The 17,974-nt window shown below is 46.4% G+C and overlaps 1 protein-coding gene across 1 annotated transcript in view; it reads right to left on the reverse strand.

Annotated features, from left to right (window-relative positions):
- Positions 1-16,306, reverse strand: part of TMEM132D (transmembrane protein 132D) — a gene marked incomplete at both ends in the record, with an annotated part of 627,093 nt that extends 610,787 nt beyond the window's left edge. The window contains one exon of the mRNA XM_082853296.1: positions 16,228-16,306. Within this exon, the coding sequence (XP_082709422.1) occupies positions 16,228-16,306 (79 nt within the window). The remainder of the gene's footprint in view (positions 1-16,227) is intronic.
- Positions 16,307-17,974: the final 1,668 nt, after the last annotated feature.

Below are 17,974 nucleotides of genomic sequence, written 5' to 3' on the forward strand. Positions count from 1 at the left end.
ACAGATGGCCAATAAGCACATGAAAAGATGCTCAACTTCGCTAATTATTAGAGAAATGCAAATCAAAACCACAATGAGGAATCACCTCACACCTGTCAGAACGGCCATCATCAAAGAGTCTACAGATAACAAATGGCCGAGAGGGTGTGGAGGAAAGGGAACTTCCTACACTGTTGGTGGGAAGGTAAGTTGGTGCAGCCACTATGGAGAACAGTATGGAGGTTCCTTAAAAAACTAAAAATAGAGTTGCCATATGACCCAGCCATCCCACTCCTGGGCATATACCCTGAGAAAACCATGATTTGAAAAGATCCATGCACCCCAATGTTCACTGCAGCTCTATTCACAATAGCCAGGACATGGAAGTATCCTAACGTCATGTACTTTTAATCTTGAAAATAATGTACCCATCATCCTATTACACTTTCCTACAACAAAAATATAGGTGTGTCTATACTGAACTTAATTTTTTTTGTTTCTTCTTACCGTAAGATTCTCAGTATTCAAAAACTTCATCAAGTTGGCATTGTTACAATTATATTATGACACAGCATAAATACATTACACATTTTGACAAATATGTTTTAAAAATGAAAAGTACTTCTCTTCTTGTAAATGTACCTCTTAATGAGCTATGGGGTGGGAGTGTTATGCTGCTTTGATTAAATCTGTAGTTAATAATTGCACCTGGGGGATTGTGGAGGCTTTAACACCTGGGAGAAATGAATCATACAGAGCAAGACGCTAGATGGATGAAAGTACCCTTCTATTGTAAATTCAAAGAAGGGGTGTGTGTGTGTGTGTGTGTGTGTGTGTGTGTGTGTGAGAGAGAGAGAGAGAGAGAGAGAGAGAGACAGAGAGTCAGGGAGGAAGAGACAGAAGACGCACGGGGTAGTTGTAAATTAACTTAGAGGGATCAAGTTTAGGACCAAATACATACAGAAGTTGAGGATTTGTAAATGCATTTCTTTTCAAATATCTCCACTTACATACCCCTCAGAAGGGCTTTGCATGACCCCTCCATTCAAATATTCTAGTGTCAAGCGCACTCCTCCAAATAAAGAAATAATGTAAAAACAAAGTAGTAAACAAAATCAAGCAATTCCTGGAAATTAAAAGTAAATATTATCCAGCAGAGATTGTCGATTCACACAGCCCCAGGGCCCAGCGAAATATAAATGAGTGAAGCTCTGCGGATTCCAGAAACACTGGGATTCCACTCCAGTGTTCATCTCCCCACATTTGATAGGCACCCAAACCCAGGGCACCAGTTCTCTGGTAGTCCAAGTCCAGGGATAATGTAACTAGAAAAGAAAAGAAGATGGACCCAGTGCAGAGCATCTGGTGGTGGCAGCAGCTGTCCTGCTTGGAACCATTGTTGACATGCAGAAGTATCAGGGCTGCCCACCATGGAAAAGCAGCAGGAAAATCCAGGCTCTTACGGAAACCTGCCGACCTCAAAAGGATGACAAGACATTCACCGCGAAAGCCACACAGAACGTATTTGCGGGCCACGTGTACCACCTGACACCATCTGTCAATCAAAAGCCACAGCCCTGACATCCAACTACAGGAAATCCGAAAGCTTTTAAAAAAGATACTCAATACCTTTAAGTTAACCTTAAAAGTGCATTCCAATACACAGCAGGTGCAGACAAATACTGTTTGATTCCACTTATACGAGGTACCTAGAATAGCCAGAGTCAGAAAGTCCATTGGTAGATGCCACAGGTGGTGGGGGTGGGGGAGGGGCACGAGGGGCGGGGATGGAGAATAGGGAGTCAGTGTTTAATGGGGAAAGAACTTCAGTTTAGGAAGGTGAAAAATTCGGGGACTTCCCTCGTGGCGCAGTGGTTACGAATGAATCCTCCTGCCACGGACTTCCCTGGTGGCACAGTGGTTAAGAATCCGCCTGCCAATGCAGGGGACACGGATTCAAGCCCTGGTCCGGGAAGATCCCACATGCTGCGGAGCAACTAAGCCCGTGAGCCACAACTACTGAGCCCCTGTGCCACAACTACTGCAACCCGCGTGCCTAGAGCCTGTGCTCCAACAAGAGAAGCCACCGCAATGAGAAGCCCGTGCACCGCAACGAAGAGCAGCCCCCGCTCACCGCAACTAGAGGAAGCCCAAGCACAGCAACGAAGACCCAACGCAGCCCAAAAAAAAAAAAAAAAAAAAAAATTCAGAAGGTGGATGATGGTGAGAGTTGCACAAAAATGTGAATGTACTTAGTGCCACTGACCTGTACAGTTAAATATGGTTAAAATAGTATGTTTTATATTACGTGACTTTTGACCACAACAAAAAAAAAACTTTTTTAAAAAAGATTCTTGTAATAACGTATAATGGAAGAGAATGTAATAAAAGAATATGTATTTATATATTTATATATATGTATAACTGAATCACTTTGCTATACACCTGAAACTAACACAACATCATAAATCAACTATAATTCAATAAACATTTCTTTTTAAAGAGCATTTTTTTCTTCCTTATCCGTTGAAGGTATATGGTACCCTACTGCTTTATTTGTTTTGCATCCTTTAGAATCATGAGGCTTGCTTTTAAATTCCAATCATTAAAGCATAGTATAAATGTCCTTTCCCTATCAACAATCTCTTTACCGCATCCAAAATAATTCTGGAAAAACTACTGTAGGATAGTTAAAAGGTGACACTTGGCCCAAATGTGCACTGCCAGCTTTGGTCCTTCCCAAAATGTAAATATTAGGTTATCTGTAATCCCAGAACATCCCAGAAACTCTTCTTCCACATTGTCTTAAGGTTACATTTATCTGAAGTACAGGCAAAACCCAGCTCCCTAATGTGTGTTGCCTAATTAAGGAATTCAGAGCACTCCATTTATGAGGACCAGATAATGTAGAAATTAAAGGGAAAAGTCAGAACTCGATGGGAAGCTGCTTGTACATGTCTGTACATCAGAATCACTGTTTTCCCTCATTTTGTGGACACAGTTCCCTTGAAAATGTAAATAATATTATGTAAGCGGTTCTCTCTCCCTTTCAACAGAACTCTCAGTTGTTTCACTGATCTCACATTTCAAAATGTCGACTGCTTGTTCAACAGGCAATTGTGTGTTTTGATGCTTGCTTTTAACAGCCCATAATGCAAATATTTATTCACAACAGTTATTTCCATTGTGCACAGTTCTTACATCTAATTAAGGACTCTGAAAAATTACAATCATGGAAACAACAGCATACAGTACATTTAAACAAACGTCAAAGGATAAAGTAACTTCTCCAAGAGGGGACAATTCTCTACTGGGAGTTGTCGTCTGGGCAAGAATACAAAAGTCTCATCTGCCCACATTTGGTAAAAGTATTCTGAACTATTTTGCATTAACTCCCTCTCATTTTCTTATCGGGTGGTCTGGGTGGGTTCCTACTCCAGGCTCCAAAGGGGGAGCTTACTGGCTAAACTTGAGTCAATCAGCCTGCACCTATCCCGTCCTTCTGTGCTCAGTCACTGATTCAGAAGACTCACAGAGCAATGAGGACCTTTAAGAGGCAGGTCCGGAACTTTGATGGAATTGTTGAGAGATATGCTCTATTCATTGAATTTAGGGTAAAAAGGTGTAATTCTGAGCTGGGGAAGCATCTTGCTTAAATGAAGGACAGTGTGCGTTGGAACACAACCAATAAAGTTAAAGAGAAGCAAAGAGAGTCTAGGTCCCTTTGGCGTCCCGTGAGCACCAGGATCAAGCCTTGCTGATGTCAGCCACCCCCAGAATTTCAGCTATGTGAGCCATTACATTTCCCTTTTCCTTTAGGCAGAGACCGTTAATGCTTACCAAATACTGGGTCAGCCAAAAAGCTGCGCCCCAATGAACTTTTTGGCCAGCCCAATACATTCTCCTCTACATTTCCCAGTTCTCCCTGCAGTCAGATGGAGGCTCTGTTTCTAATGCTGGTCAATAGGATGTGGGTATAATGAAGCCATTTCTAAATCTGGACTTTAAATGCATCGCGCGTAATCCCCTAGGTCCTCTCATCCCCTACGGTCATGTGCTCAAAATGGCATAACTACGAAGTCAGAGAGGGTCAATTGGACTCTAACCAAACAAGAAATAAACCTTGGTCAAATTAAGCCACAGAGACATGGGTTTTTACTCATCTATATATTACATGTTTTATATATATATATATATATACACACACACGTATATATGTATGTGTAATGTATGTATGTTACATCAGAGCCTACCCATCATACTAGCCCATCCTCACTAATGTATCCCTTAGGCAATTTTAGATTTTTATTTTGTACCTGCAACCAAAATATGTCTAGTTATTCATCACTAGAAAGTATTTCCTTAAATAAATCAAACTCAGGCGGAATTCTTCCATCCAATCCATGGCTTCTTGGGGAAGCCATGAACTCTGCTTCCTATTCCCAAAAAGGAGCCTCAGCTGAAGACCTGCTTTGATTTCTTCCTTCACAGCATCTGTTAAAGGTTGATTAAGGATAGTCATCTAGAGGCCTTCCTTTGGGAGGATAAAACGGTACCTCCTCTTGAGAGCCTCCCAGTTCAGAGAAACCCAAGGAATACTTTCAAATCCTAGAAGACTGTCTAGAAAAATCAAAACTGAATCAGCCATTAATTGAGCACATGTTCACCAACACCATGACCAGCAACATGAGAAACACACAATGAGGGTCCTTGTTTCCTTCCCACAGTCCTCTTGGGAAGAGAAAAGTTACACAGATGAGATATTTTAACGTGACTCTTTGCAAGGTCACTGAGATCAATTTTAACAAGAGGAGAGTTTCTTTGGATACCGAAGACTGGCGCATTTCACACCAATTGCGGGTCTCTTCCTGAACTGAAGAGGCTGGTGTCCTGACAGCAAGGTGGGCAGGAATCTCTTGATTCTGGGGTCCCAGATCTGTCTTGGTGCCACTGAACAGATGCACCCATCTGAAACCAGAGAGAGACGATGAGCGAGGGGAGGCAGCAGCTACAGGACATCAGTCCTTCTTGCAGAGAGAAGAGTGTCTGGTTCAGTCGGCATCGCCCTGAGGGAGGGTAGCGCTGGATCCTATGCGCGCCGAAAGGAAGGCAACGGCGACAGTGGGATCTGGGCCGGAACAGGAGATATTGTGGCTGGCGGTTTTGCTGGCTTCTGCTGTCTCTCCCCCAGCCTGGGTCCCTGGTGTGCACGGCGGGTCTATACACGCCCTCACACGATTCAGGAAATCCACCTCGGCCAGAGCAGATTCTGTTGTCAGCAACTGAGAACCTCGGCCGACAAAGAAAAAGCAAAGATCACAGAAAAGACGTCTTAAGGGTTCTAAGGGGAAATCAAGGCTGCCGTTCCTTCCTCTCTTGTGGCTCACAGGCTCTAGAGCGCAGGCTCAGTACTTGCAGTGCATGGGCTTAGTTGTTCCACAGCATGTGGGATCTTCCCAGACCAGGGCTCAAACCCGTGTCCCCTGCACTGGCAGGCAGATTCTTAACCACTGCGCCACCAGGGAAGTCCCAGAATTCAGGTTTAAATGTCCACCTGTTGTTTTGATTCTGTTCTATAATAGTGATTCCCAAACAGCAAGTCCCGGAGAGATTCATCTTCCCAGGTAACTAAATCACATCCTTCTCACTGAATTTCTAAACGCATTTTCATTTTCCCTCATAACCTTGAAACTGCAGGCTCTTTACCTCCACATTATCCGTTGACCAAAGTCCTCTTCACATAGCATCCCCAGGAGCACCCACTGTAAGCAATTCTGCATCTTCCCACTGGCCACAGACTGTATGACCTCACCCGCTCCAACCGCACAGCCTTCAAGAGGCAAAGCATCGCAGGGCCCTGGACCACACTTGGAGGAAAACAGCTTCAGGGCCTCAGAAGTCACATCCTCGACGTGACTCTCTCCATGACACATTCTGAATACTTTTCGGGGCCACCAAGGCACTCGGCAAAGATTGTGAGGTACAGCAGACGCCCACAGTGCCATCGCTAAGGGCACCAAGGTTCAACAAAACGGATGCTTTCACGTATCGCTAACACCTGCACAAAAAGGTAAAGCCTGTCTGGGAAACAGCCTGTCAACAAAAGCTCTTTGGCCTAGTAATTAAATAATTAAATAACTGTATTTAATAATACATTAAATATGTATAAATATAAATAAATACATATAAATATGTATAAATAATACATTAAATATGTATTTAATAATTAAATAACTTAATAATAATAATTTAATAATAATATTATAATTAATATATAAACAATAATTTAATATAATTAAATTTATAATATAAATAATAATTTAATAATAATTAAATAACTGTGACTCTCTTTAAGAAAGTAACTCAAAGCAAAAATTATGCACAAAGATAATTATTTCCTCATAATAGCAGAAAACTATAAATTATATAATTGTCCAACAAGAGCTGAAAATTTTCAGCTATGGCGCAGACCTTAAAAATATATCCCTGATACATTTTTAAAACATGAGGAAATGCTTATATAAACCTATGAACTCAAAAAAGTCAAAAACCAATTATGTGTCCCAGAGACAGTGTGAACACAACCTCTTTAAAAATGCATAGAAAAACAACTAGAACGAAAGACATCAAACTGTTGAGGCAGTCATCTTCGGGTAGTGAGATTATTTATTTTTACCTCTCCCTCATGGCAGGATTCCTTTGAAGTAGCTTACAAAAAATAAATGCACTGGGATAGAAGAAGTAAGCAGGGAAGCAGACAAGAGAGACAGAATAAGGAAAATAAAATAAAGCCAAGGATGAAGCTGAGTCATGTGTGTGTGTCTTAAGATGTGTGTCTTAAATTTCCTAGACTTATAAATAGCAAAGTCGCCTCAGAGACTCCTAGGAGTTCAAGCAAAGACAGACACTTGGAAATTCACTTAGAAAATTCACGGTGTTCATAGGATAAAGTGTAAACTATTTCTCAGGATAAACACAGCTTTTTTTTTTTTTTCCCTGGTACTAAGGCCTGAGAAGTATTTCTTAGAAAAGGAACTTGGGAAAGAAACAGGGTTTTTTGTTAGCTTGTTTTTTTAATTTTATTTATTTTTTATACAGCAGGTTCTTATTAGTTATCTATTTTATACATATTAGTGTATATATATCAATCAAAATCTCCCAATTCATCTGATAAAGTCCTTAAATATCCCTCCACTCTGTCTTGGCACACGTCCCTCTCAAGCTCCTGGCTGCTGTCCTTCCCCAGCTGGCATTTACGGCCCCAAGTTCAGCGGGCTGCGCTATCCACTTATCTCAAGTGTTAGACTGTTCTAACTTCAGATCTTTCCCAGAGCAATTCTGCCACACAGCATCCTTGCTCTCCTTCTGTGAACCTCCTCCTCTAACGAAAGAGCATCCCATCTGTTGTCACAGCCAGTCTCGATACAGACGTCCACCATGGACGGGCTGGGACGGGGTCCTGGGACGAGAGCCTGCAGACCGTGCTCAAGGTCGACACCGGCCATCAGACACCATCAGGCACCCACGAACCGCCAAGGCTCAGTGCCACTCAGGCGTGTCTGCCCAGCGTGCTGACAAGGGTGCTGGAGTGAACGCAAACTCGGTCCCCAGCTTCAGAGAGCAAGAAACACACGTGTCGGGCTTCCCTGGTGGTGCAGTGGTTGGGAGTCCACCTGCCGATGCAGGGGATGTGGGTTCGTGCCCCGGTCCTGGAGGATCCCGCGTGCCGCGGAGCGGCTGGGCCCGTGGGCCATGGCCGCTGGGCCTGCGCGTCCGGAGCTTGTGCTCCGCAGCGGGAGAGGCCGCAACAGTGAGAGGCCCAAGTACAGCAAAAAGAAAAAAAAAAAAAAAGAAACACACGTGTCTTCCTTTTTATGGGATGGAACTTCGTTTCTATTTGGATTCCCCATTTCACCCAGTAGCCAAACAGTATCCCCCGCCTCCAATTATTACAGAGATCACGTGTAAGTTCTGAAAGATTCAAAGTGCCCACGACAACCAGGAGGGTTCACTTCAACGACAGACTTTGTCATCGGTCCAAATGGCATCCGGTCTCCTGCGGTCAGTACAGGCAGACCACAGAGACGCCTCCGTGATCTTGACTGCAAGGCCTCCTCAGGCTGATTGGGCTTCCTTCCGCCATGTCTGCTCCAGCTTCCTCGGCTGATCTGGAAAATATTCTACCACTCTCAGCACCTCGCTGGGGCTCACTGCCTGGTCACTGCACACAAACATGCCTTCTGCTTTTTACAGCAGGTTCTCTTCCTCTAGGAATCTCCAAATATATTTGGGAAATCTAACTTATATTGCTCTGACTCATCCTTGGAGTGAAGTGACACAGAGCATCTCAGAAGCACTCTGGCATCTGAACTAACCTCTGAATCCTTCCCTCTCCCCCCAGTGAAAAAATATTTACTGAGGTGAAGAAGGAGAGGGTGTGCCAAGAAAACACATGCCCATGAACATATGCTTTTCCAAACCTTTTGTCTTTTGCTGGAAATCTAAAGTCAGGAACCTGGCTTTTCTGTCCTGGGCTTTCTGCTGTAGCAAGAGGCAGTGGTTGCCATGTTTTACCTGCTAAAGAGATGAGACTTAAAGGGTGATGAGGATTAAAGGCAGGCAGAGAATTGGCGACATCAACATCGGTTTTGATATCAAAACCTTTTCCTGCCACAATGTCCTAAGAGATTGTGTCCAGAGCCTTGAGAATCTCAGCGAGTTATATTATAACTTAAGCATCTCCCCACCTACCAACACGGCTTTCCTGACCAAACACACAAACAACAACAACAAAACTGAAGTCCGACTGCCACCTTCTTTACTTAGTGAGTCTGCTCAGCAATTCTCCCATAAACATAAAAAGATACTATTTTTCACATGAGGAAAATAACCAATGTCGCTAATGGCTAAAAATTCTTTGTGACTGCCTGTCTTTTCAAATGTATATCGAAGTCTCATTTCTAGGCTTTAGTTCAGAGAAAGAGAGAGAGAAAAGTTTTTATTCCCTTTCAACTGTTTCAAATATATTTCTTAACCTCGGTTACTGCTGTCCTGTCATGAAAATATGTACTTAATCTCTTTTTGAATATATGTCACAAATCTTTTTACTTTAAGTTCAAGGGCCTTCCTCCCCTATAGATACTTAATTTCTGGAAGTTGATGGGACACACATCTTGGGTGATAGGTCTGTATAAAAGGGACCCTTTGAACCCTCCTACACTGTTGGTGGGAATGTAAGTTGGTGCAGCCACTATGAAAAACAGTGTGGAGGTTCCTCAGAAAAATAAAAATAGAATTACCATATAACCCAGCAATTCCACTCCTGGGCATATACCTGGACAAAACTATAATTCAAAAAGATACATGCACCCCTGTGTTCATTGTAGCACTATTCACAATAGCCAAGACATGGAAACAACCTAAATGTCCATCGACAGATGAATGGATAAAGAAGATGTGGTACATATATACAATGGAATATTACTCAGCCATAAAAAAGAATAAAATAATGCCATTTGCAGTAACATGCATGGATGCAACTAGAGATTATCATACTAAGTGAGTAAGTCAGAAAAAGAAAGACAAATACCATATGATATCGCTTATATGTGGAATCTAAAGTATGGTACAAATGAACCTATCTACAAAACAGACGCAAACTCACAGACATAGAGAACAGACTTGTGGTTGCCAAGGGGGAAAGGCGGGGGAGGGATAAATTAGGAACTTGGGATTAGCAGATACAAACTACTATATATAAAATAGATAAACAACAAGGTCTCACTACTGTATAGCACAGGGAACTATATTCAGTATCCTGTGATAAGCCATAATGGAAAAGAATATAAAATAAAGAATGTCTACATGTGTATAACTGAGTCACTTTGCTGTACAGCAGAGATTGGCATAACACTGTAAACCAACTATACTTCAATTTAAAAAATTATAAAATTTAAAAAAAATCAGTACTCTGACACTTAAAACATTTTTAATAAATAAAATCTAAAAAGAAGCCAAATCTTGAAAAAAAATAAATTAAAAAGTTGACCAAAAAAATTAATTAAAAAAATAAATAAAAGGGACCCTTAAAACTGACATTTAAGTGAAGACGACCCTGGCCTCAGGTTGCTGGGTGATCCTCTTAATTCTTCCTAGAATTTTTTTTTAAGTAGATTTTAAAAAATAAACGACAAAAGTGATATAGAAATATCCTGAGTCTTTGGTCTCGTGTCACGACAAATCCACGCTGGATTCCTGTGATCACCACTCACTTCTGCTACGGCACCTTCACAATATTTGCCCCATAATTCAAGCTTGTTGTCTGGCATCAAAAGTCAAACTCACCAATCCATATGTTCACAGAATCCAACCTTCTCCTTTTGGAAACAGGAAAAATATTTGTCTGCCTTCATGCTACATGCTTCTCCCTCGTTCTTTACAATTCTACTAAAAAGCTACCCAGACTTTTAGTCCTGGTGAGACAGAGGCCACGTCAGTCTCCCCTCCCCCAGGGCCCACGCATGTTAGTGAAGCGGATGAATGATGGGATGCTGGGATTCAGAGAGCACGGCCGAAGTCTCTTCAGCATCCTGGCCTAGGAGACAACCACACAATTTCACATCATCAGATCACCCCCTCCACCTCTGTAACAGCCTTGGGATTAAAATCCACGTTTTAGGTCCTTTTAGGTATCATTCCCGATTGCTGCTGGAAAAATGAAGGCTGAGAAAATTAAAAAACAGGGTATTCACTTATTCATTCCTTCAACAAACAATGAACCACCTCCAAGGCTCAGAGCTGAAACTCCACGGAAACCCCTCTGCACTCAAACTTCAGCACGTCAGGCACCGCATGTAATTTTTGCCTGACAAATGGATTCATTTTTAGTTATTATACATAATCACGAGCAGAATGTAAAACAGTTAACGGTGTGGGCTGAAGCATCAGGATTCAGACTGTGACACTTTAGTTGTAAGAGCTTGGACAAGTTACTTCTCTGAGTTTCCATTTCTGCATCTATAAAATGGGGTGAAGAAAATCTAACCCATTGGTTTTATCTGCAAATTCACAAAAAGCACTTTCAGCAATCACTCAGTGCAGTGCCTGGCCTACAATTTTAAATTACTTTAAAATTCGCTGTTATTATTATCAACAGAAGTATTTCCTGCAGCACTCTGAAGTACTGGGAGGGGGAAAAAAAACCCCGGCATCAAACCATTTTACTGCTGTGCAAAGTTTCTTTCAGCAATAGTCTACAGTCTTAAGGATACTTAAAAATTTATTGAGCCCTTGCAGTGTCCAAAGTACTAAACTCAATACTGAAGAGAAATCAAAGAGAGAAAAATACACAGAGGCTGCCTCTGGAGGTACTAAAAATTTAGGAGAGGAAACAGAAAATGGTTTTAGAATGTGTCACCCCCGTAGAAGGCTGAAAAGTGCTTCCCCACCCTCACCAAAAGATATCTGCGTCCAAATCCCTCAAACCTGTGAATGTCACCTTATTTGGGGGAAGAGGGGGGAGAGGGGTCTTTGCAGGTGTGATTAACGTAAGACGGGAGATGATCCGGATTATTCCTGTGGTCCCTAAATGCAATCACGTGAATCCTTACATAAGAGGGAGGCGATGGGAGGTTTTAGACACAGAAGAGAAGGAGGCATGAGGACAGACCCAAGAGAGATGGGAAGACACTACCTTCAAGCGATGTTGCCAGAAGGTAAGACCGCCGGCGCCCATAAGGAGGGGGCACGATTCTCCCCTAAAAGTCTCCTGCCAACACCTTCATTTCGGCCCTGGGACACTGATTTTGGACTACTGGCCTCCAGAACTACGTGAGAATGAAGCTCTGTTGTTTTAAGTCATGTGTTTGTGGTCATGTGTTAAGGCAGCCACGGGAAATTTACAGACCCTCTGATTAAAATCCATCCGTACCCTCCTTCTACTCACCAGTGCCTGGGAAGGGGCGACCACAGAATCCATCCCCCACCTGGACCATCTTGAGAGTGCAAGAGGCTGCTATCACTAGCCTCTTCAGGACGCCATGGGCAACTGGTGGTGGTCCAGGTGAAAGAGGACATGCCACGGATATCCCCACACCCTACCTGACCGCTGCCCATCTCTAGTTCACTTCCCACCCTGTCCTTTCATGCAGTACCACAAGCTCCACGGCTCTCTCTCCCGGCCACACTGGCCCTCTGGAGTCCCCGTACGTGTCTGCACCCTCCCACTCACATGCCCCCTCCCTGTAAACACCAGCCCATCCCACAGATGCTCTAAGTCCAAGGCCAATATACCTGCGCTCAGAGATGCTTGCCCTGTCCCTCTAGCACATCGCAGCTGAAAGTTTACATTCCTTTACATAACAGTTTTATACAATGTATAATTACATTTTTATATAATTAACATCTTTTTCTATCTCCTCTATAAACTCCCAGTTCCGGGAGGCCAGTAACCGTATCTGTGTGGGTTTTTCTCACTACTGTTATCCTACGGCCAGCATGGCGTGGGGTATACAGTTGGTGCTCCAAAAGCAGTTATTATGATAAAATAAGGAAGGAGAGGGGACCCAGAAAACCAGGAGAGGAAAGGAAGAGGGAACTGAACGCCGAACTGGTGGGGTTTGAGCCCATGACTTAAAACCATGGACGGTCTGTGCACTTTACAAGCTAGAGGAATGACTGACAGTGAACCACCCTGAATCGAGCGACACTTCAGTACCTTCCTAACCCTGTGTCCTCAGAACACCAGCAAACAGTTCTTGCAGAATTCCATGCTCACTCAAAGCCTGTGGCCTTTAGTATTTGTTGAGTCATCAAATTTTATGGATTTATGAAGGGATGGATGGATATATAAATGAAGGGATGGATGGATGGACGCACGGAAGGATACATGGATGGATACATGGATGGCTGAAGACTGGCTGAATAAATGGGCGAGTGGATAAATGGATAGATGAACTCAAAATATAGGGTAGTATAAGCTTCTGCAACAGCGTATTTTTGGAGTTTTTGTTTTGTTTTTCATTTTTTCTTGGCTTTCAGAGCTGAACTAAATTAAACAGAACTTAATAATTAGAATTCTAAATTTCTGTGCCTGTAAGTATTTTTTGTAAGATCATATTTAGTACCTAACTTTTTAATTCAAGAAAAATGAAACTCCTTGGTCTCCCCATTTCCTCTCCTTTTAATTTTGACAGTGTTTAAATGTAAGCAATGAAGTTTAGTCTGTCTCTCTCTCTGTGTCTCTGTCTCTGTCCTTCTCTCCCTCCCTATCTCTCTCTCTCTCTCTCTCTCTCTCTCTCTCTCTCTCTCTCTCTCGCTCACACACACACACTCTCACACACCCCAACGTGCTCCCTCCTGGATACTTCTTCCTCCCCTGAGAGCCCAGACAAGGTGTCACTGTAAACCAAAGCGCCTTCCAGTCCAGAGCTGTGGGAGGATATTGCCTAAATAAGAGGTGATGCTCCGCCGCCCAGATGCTTCACTGCTGACCTACGAGGGAGGCTATCAAGGTGGAAACACTCTGCGCGAAGGTGCCCTCACAAAGCCACTGCCCAGGAGGCTGGCTGCACTCTGCCACGGGATGCAGGCAGAGCACGTGCCCAACACGGCCCACGGACAGGGGTCCATCACCGCAGCAGCTGCTCTCCCGGGATCCCAGACCTCTGAGTGTCTGCTTCTCAACGGCATTTGCAAGAGAACATAACTCCGGGGGATGCAGGTCAGGGTCATCACAAGCAGCCTACACGGTGCCACCTTCCTGACTCTGTATTGAAAACCTGCCTGGCTCTCTGCCCATCTCTAGTCTTATTAATTTGTCTTTGGGCCCCTTTACTTTCCATGCCCTGCCCCCCACCCCCCATGAAACGAATAGCAACATGTTAAAACACATCTGCAAGCTGGCACAGCTGTAATCTGCGTCAGGTTCCCCAGGAAGACTAGACTTTAAACATAAAACACAAACTCTCTGACAACTTAATATAAGGCTGTTCTCCAGGAAAAGGCTGGGACTGCACCCCAGTGCTGGTAAAAACTTCTTGTGTCATAACAGAGTCCCAGGTCCTACAGGATAGAACTGCAAGCAATGAAACTTTATTTTTATTTGATTTTCAAAAGATCTATGGGGTTGCTCTATGACCAATCACGTCCTGCTCAGAAAATTTAAACATATGGGTTCAAAGACGTTAGCCTGGTAATGAAAATGTGCACATCTGTTCCTTCAAGTCTCCATCTTTGGAAAGAACTAAGGCAATGCAGTAGATATAAAAATATGCTGAAACACATATTTAATATTTGGTAATAATCTCCATCTTTCCATCAGACCCAGACAAATTACGCACTTTGGATGGTGTGTGTCTATGCATACGTTTCCTTCCAACTAAAATCCTCTTAAATGTAGTCCATCTTGGATTTCAAGCTTTTCTAGAACTTTCAGGTGGTCGGAGGATCTGAGAGGGGGAAGAGACGTGAACCTATGGGGAAAAGAACTGAATGGTCCATGTGTTTAGGATTCATATCTGCACCAGGAAATTTTCTACAACTGGAAGGTTTCAGGGCTGTGCAACTCAAAATATGTCATAGGCTGGGCTTACAGCATCCTTCCACAAGCCGAGACCTCCACATCAGAGTTCCTCGTGTTAAGGTCATTTTCAGTGTCTCCCACTTGAAAAGTTCAGAACTATCAGGGGAAATACGGTTCTCTTCAACCCTGCTCAGTCTAATCAAGAAATCAGTAACAGAACTATGTGTGTACCTAACCGAGGACACATAATCGTTAGGTCATATTTACAAAGCTACTCTGAACCTGAATAAAACCTTTTTATTGCGGCATAAAAACAGAGAAGTCTATTCCTATCATCAAACCAAGCGACAACCAATAAGAAACGTGCCTCGTAGCCACAGGCAAGCAAGTCTGCGGGGCTGTTGTTGCTGCGGACCTGGGGTTTTTTTAACCTCTTGTCTGCCTGGGGTGTATGCACTGAATTCCTCGAGCTTTTCTTCCGTTTCTCGTGCACATCACAAATCCCCGAGGCGCTGGTCCTCAGAATTGTTCTAACTCGTAATTAGGAGACATGAGCCCATTACGACCGGACTCGAAAAGACAGCCAAGCAGGGTGGGCAGAGGTCACCCTCTTCCTACGTCACACCAGCACAAAAGCCGGCTATTGTCAGATCTAAAGCAATGTAACCTCAGGGATGCCTGAGGAGCTCAGAGAACAGAAGATTCCTGTCATTAAAAAGGCTCTGTGCATGACAATTGGCTTTGAAGTTTCTGAGAGAGATCTCGTCTCGAAAATCTTCTCAGGAAAAAAACAACTCTGTTTACAGGGATTTGGGGACACACATGGGAGACTGCTAAGATGCTCCACTTTGCTCCTTATACATTTCTCTGTAGGAAAGAGGCCCCTGTGGGAACCCTACACAAATAAGGAGACCTGATCAGTAAGGAGAAAGAATGGCTGGTCCTTTCTACAACCTCCGGTGTGAATCGAATAATTTCCCTTCAAGGAATTCGTGTCCGGAGCTTCCAAACTTGCTGTGCCAATGACAGGCTGGGATGGAGACAGATGAGGGAAGCAGATGCGGAATCCCCGCCTTCCTCACAGCTGCAAGTCAGGGGCTCTGCTGGGATAACGCAGGGGACAAGCAGGGTTTAAACTCCGCGTCCAACCTGCACGGACGCTGCCACCGGACAAACAGCCACAGAAGGCAAAGGGAGAGAGAAGCCTCTCTTAGAGAAACGCAAGGCCACCTCTCCGGAGCTAGCCCCGGGCCACAGGCACAGCAGCCCACGATGCACGCGACAGCGCTCCCGTACACAGGCGTGCTCCGGCATGATTTCCTCACGGGTCCGTGCCAGTAGGAAAAGTCAAGCCCAAATTCCAGAACCTTTCCAGGAGGTCGCTTCAGTCCCTTCCTCTGACATCTAGCTCAGCCCTCCCGGGGCCCACCTCTCCTTTCAAGGTTCTCCACGGCCCCCTCCCAGAGTGGAACACGCGGTCGGGCGAACGAGGCTATTTTTCCGCCCGGGCGGTCTCACTCAGGGCCTCCAGCCCCAGTCTTCCGGGGAGGCACCTGCTACGAAGGGGCAGCGGGAGGACCTCGGCCGCCGCACGCGCGCGCGTGTACAAGCACAAACGCACACCCACACCCACTCTGCCGGCCGCCCCCATCCATGCACGCCCTCCCACACACTCACTCCCAGCAAAGTTCGCCCCGGGGCCCCAGAGGGCGGCGGCGTCCCCTTACCTTTGGAGAAGAGGGCGGCCAGGCTGACGAGCACGGGGGACCAATGGTGCCACAGCGTTCCCATCGTAGACGCGCACATCCCGGAGACCCGGAGCGCAGACCGGCGGCTCCCCGGCGCCGTCTGGGCGGTGAAGACACAGTCGCCAAGAGCCCGGAGAACCGGAGCGGGCCGGGAGGGCGAGGGAGCGCCGGGCTAGGGGCGCGAGCGGCCGCGGCGCCCTGCGTCCTCCTCCCGCCCATCCACGGCCTGCGGGAGGCGACACCGCGCGCCGCTCCGGAGTTGCTCTCCCGAGTCCAGCGCGCGCGCAAGCAAACCCCACCTCCCTTTCACCCCCACCAGGATATTTTTACTTTCATCCACGCGAATTTGTTCCTTGCCGTTTACCCAGAGAGGACTGGCCCCCAGGTGGCCCCCAAAGGGCGCCTCCGGGAGCGCGGGGACGCGGGGCGGGCGGCTCCGGGTGGGCTAGCGGGCGACGGCGGGGCGGCGGGGCGGCGGCGTCCGGGGCGGAGGCGGTGCGGTGACCTCCGGCCGGGTGGCCGGGCGCCCGGAGCGGCGCGGAGCGCCCGAGCGCACAGCCCCCATCCCGCCCGGCCGCGCCCCGGGGCGCGCGCCGGCGCCTAAAGTTTGGCGGGGCGCAGCCGCTGCCCGCGCCGCCCACCCCGGCCCGGCCCCGGCCCCGGCTCTGGCTCGAGGGGCCCTGGGCGCGCGGCGCGCACGGCCGGCTCCGGGGATGCCGGGCTGCCCCCGGCGCCGGGGGGAGGCGCGCCGCCCGCGCGCGGAGGAGGACCCGCAGGCCCGGGGACCTCGCCGCCCGCGCGCCGCCCGCGCTCGGCCGAGCCTGCCTCCAGCACGGACGCGAGCGCCACGAAGCCCCGCGCGCGCTAGGGGTCTGCCTTAAAAATTAGTCTTTTTTTAAAAAAGCCCCACCCTTTCGGAGTGACAGCCGCGAGCCCCAATCCGCACAGCCAATCCCTCCTCCCGGGTCTGCCCCTCACCCACCCTCGCGGCCACCCCGCCCAGCGCCCGCGAGCGGGAGGGGGCGCCTGGGAGGCGGGCGAGCACCGGGCTTGTTCTGCGTGCTCGGAGGAGGCGGGAGGGAGCTGCCCGCTCTCCCAACAGGTGTCAGGAAGGCCATCTGCTTTCTCTCGCTCTTCAGACCTCAAGCTGAGGGCAAGTCCTACAGCCTGGGGGTTTCTAAGGCTCTCCGCCTGCCAGTGAATGCAAAGATGCCCGTAGAGGCCCTCACCCCCGCGCCTCAGTCTCTGGGTAGGAGGACCTCTGACTTGCCAGGCGTCCTGAGGCTCATGCTGACCCCACCCCTATCCTGGAATGACCACCAAGTCAGTGATCCTAAAAGAATCCCGTCCTGACTCCCCGCTGGCCCATTTGGAGCTGGGAATGGATCCATTAAGGGCCAACGCGGCCTTGAGAGGATAAGAGACAAGTTCTTCATTTATCCTTCCTGAATCCCTAATTAAGACACCCCGGAAGCCAAGGACACAAAGCATCAGTGTATGATTTTAGCCCAAGGACTTCCCCATGTGAGCCTTTGAATTAACCAGATCAGAAATCAGAGCGAGGGAAAGCGTTCTGAATATTTAAAGAATACTGCAAACCAACAACAACCAAGTCAAATGAGGTGAATTAACCCCAGCAGGTAAAAATGGGTCGTCATCATCCAGCCAAGGGAGCCACAGGTGTTTTAGTCTAGATGCCGGTGGTTGCAAAATATACCAACACTTT

Source organism: Leucopleurus acutus, assembly GCF_964270905.1.
Source record: "Leucopleurus acutus genome assembly, chromosome: 13".
In the NCBI taxonomy this organism is placed as follows: domain Eukaryota; kingdom Metazoa; phylum Chordata; class Mammalia; order Artiodactyla; family Delphinidae; genus Leucopleurus; species Leucopleurus acutus.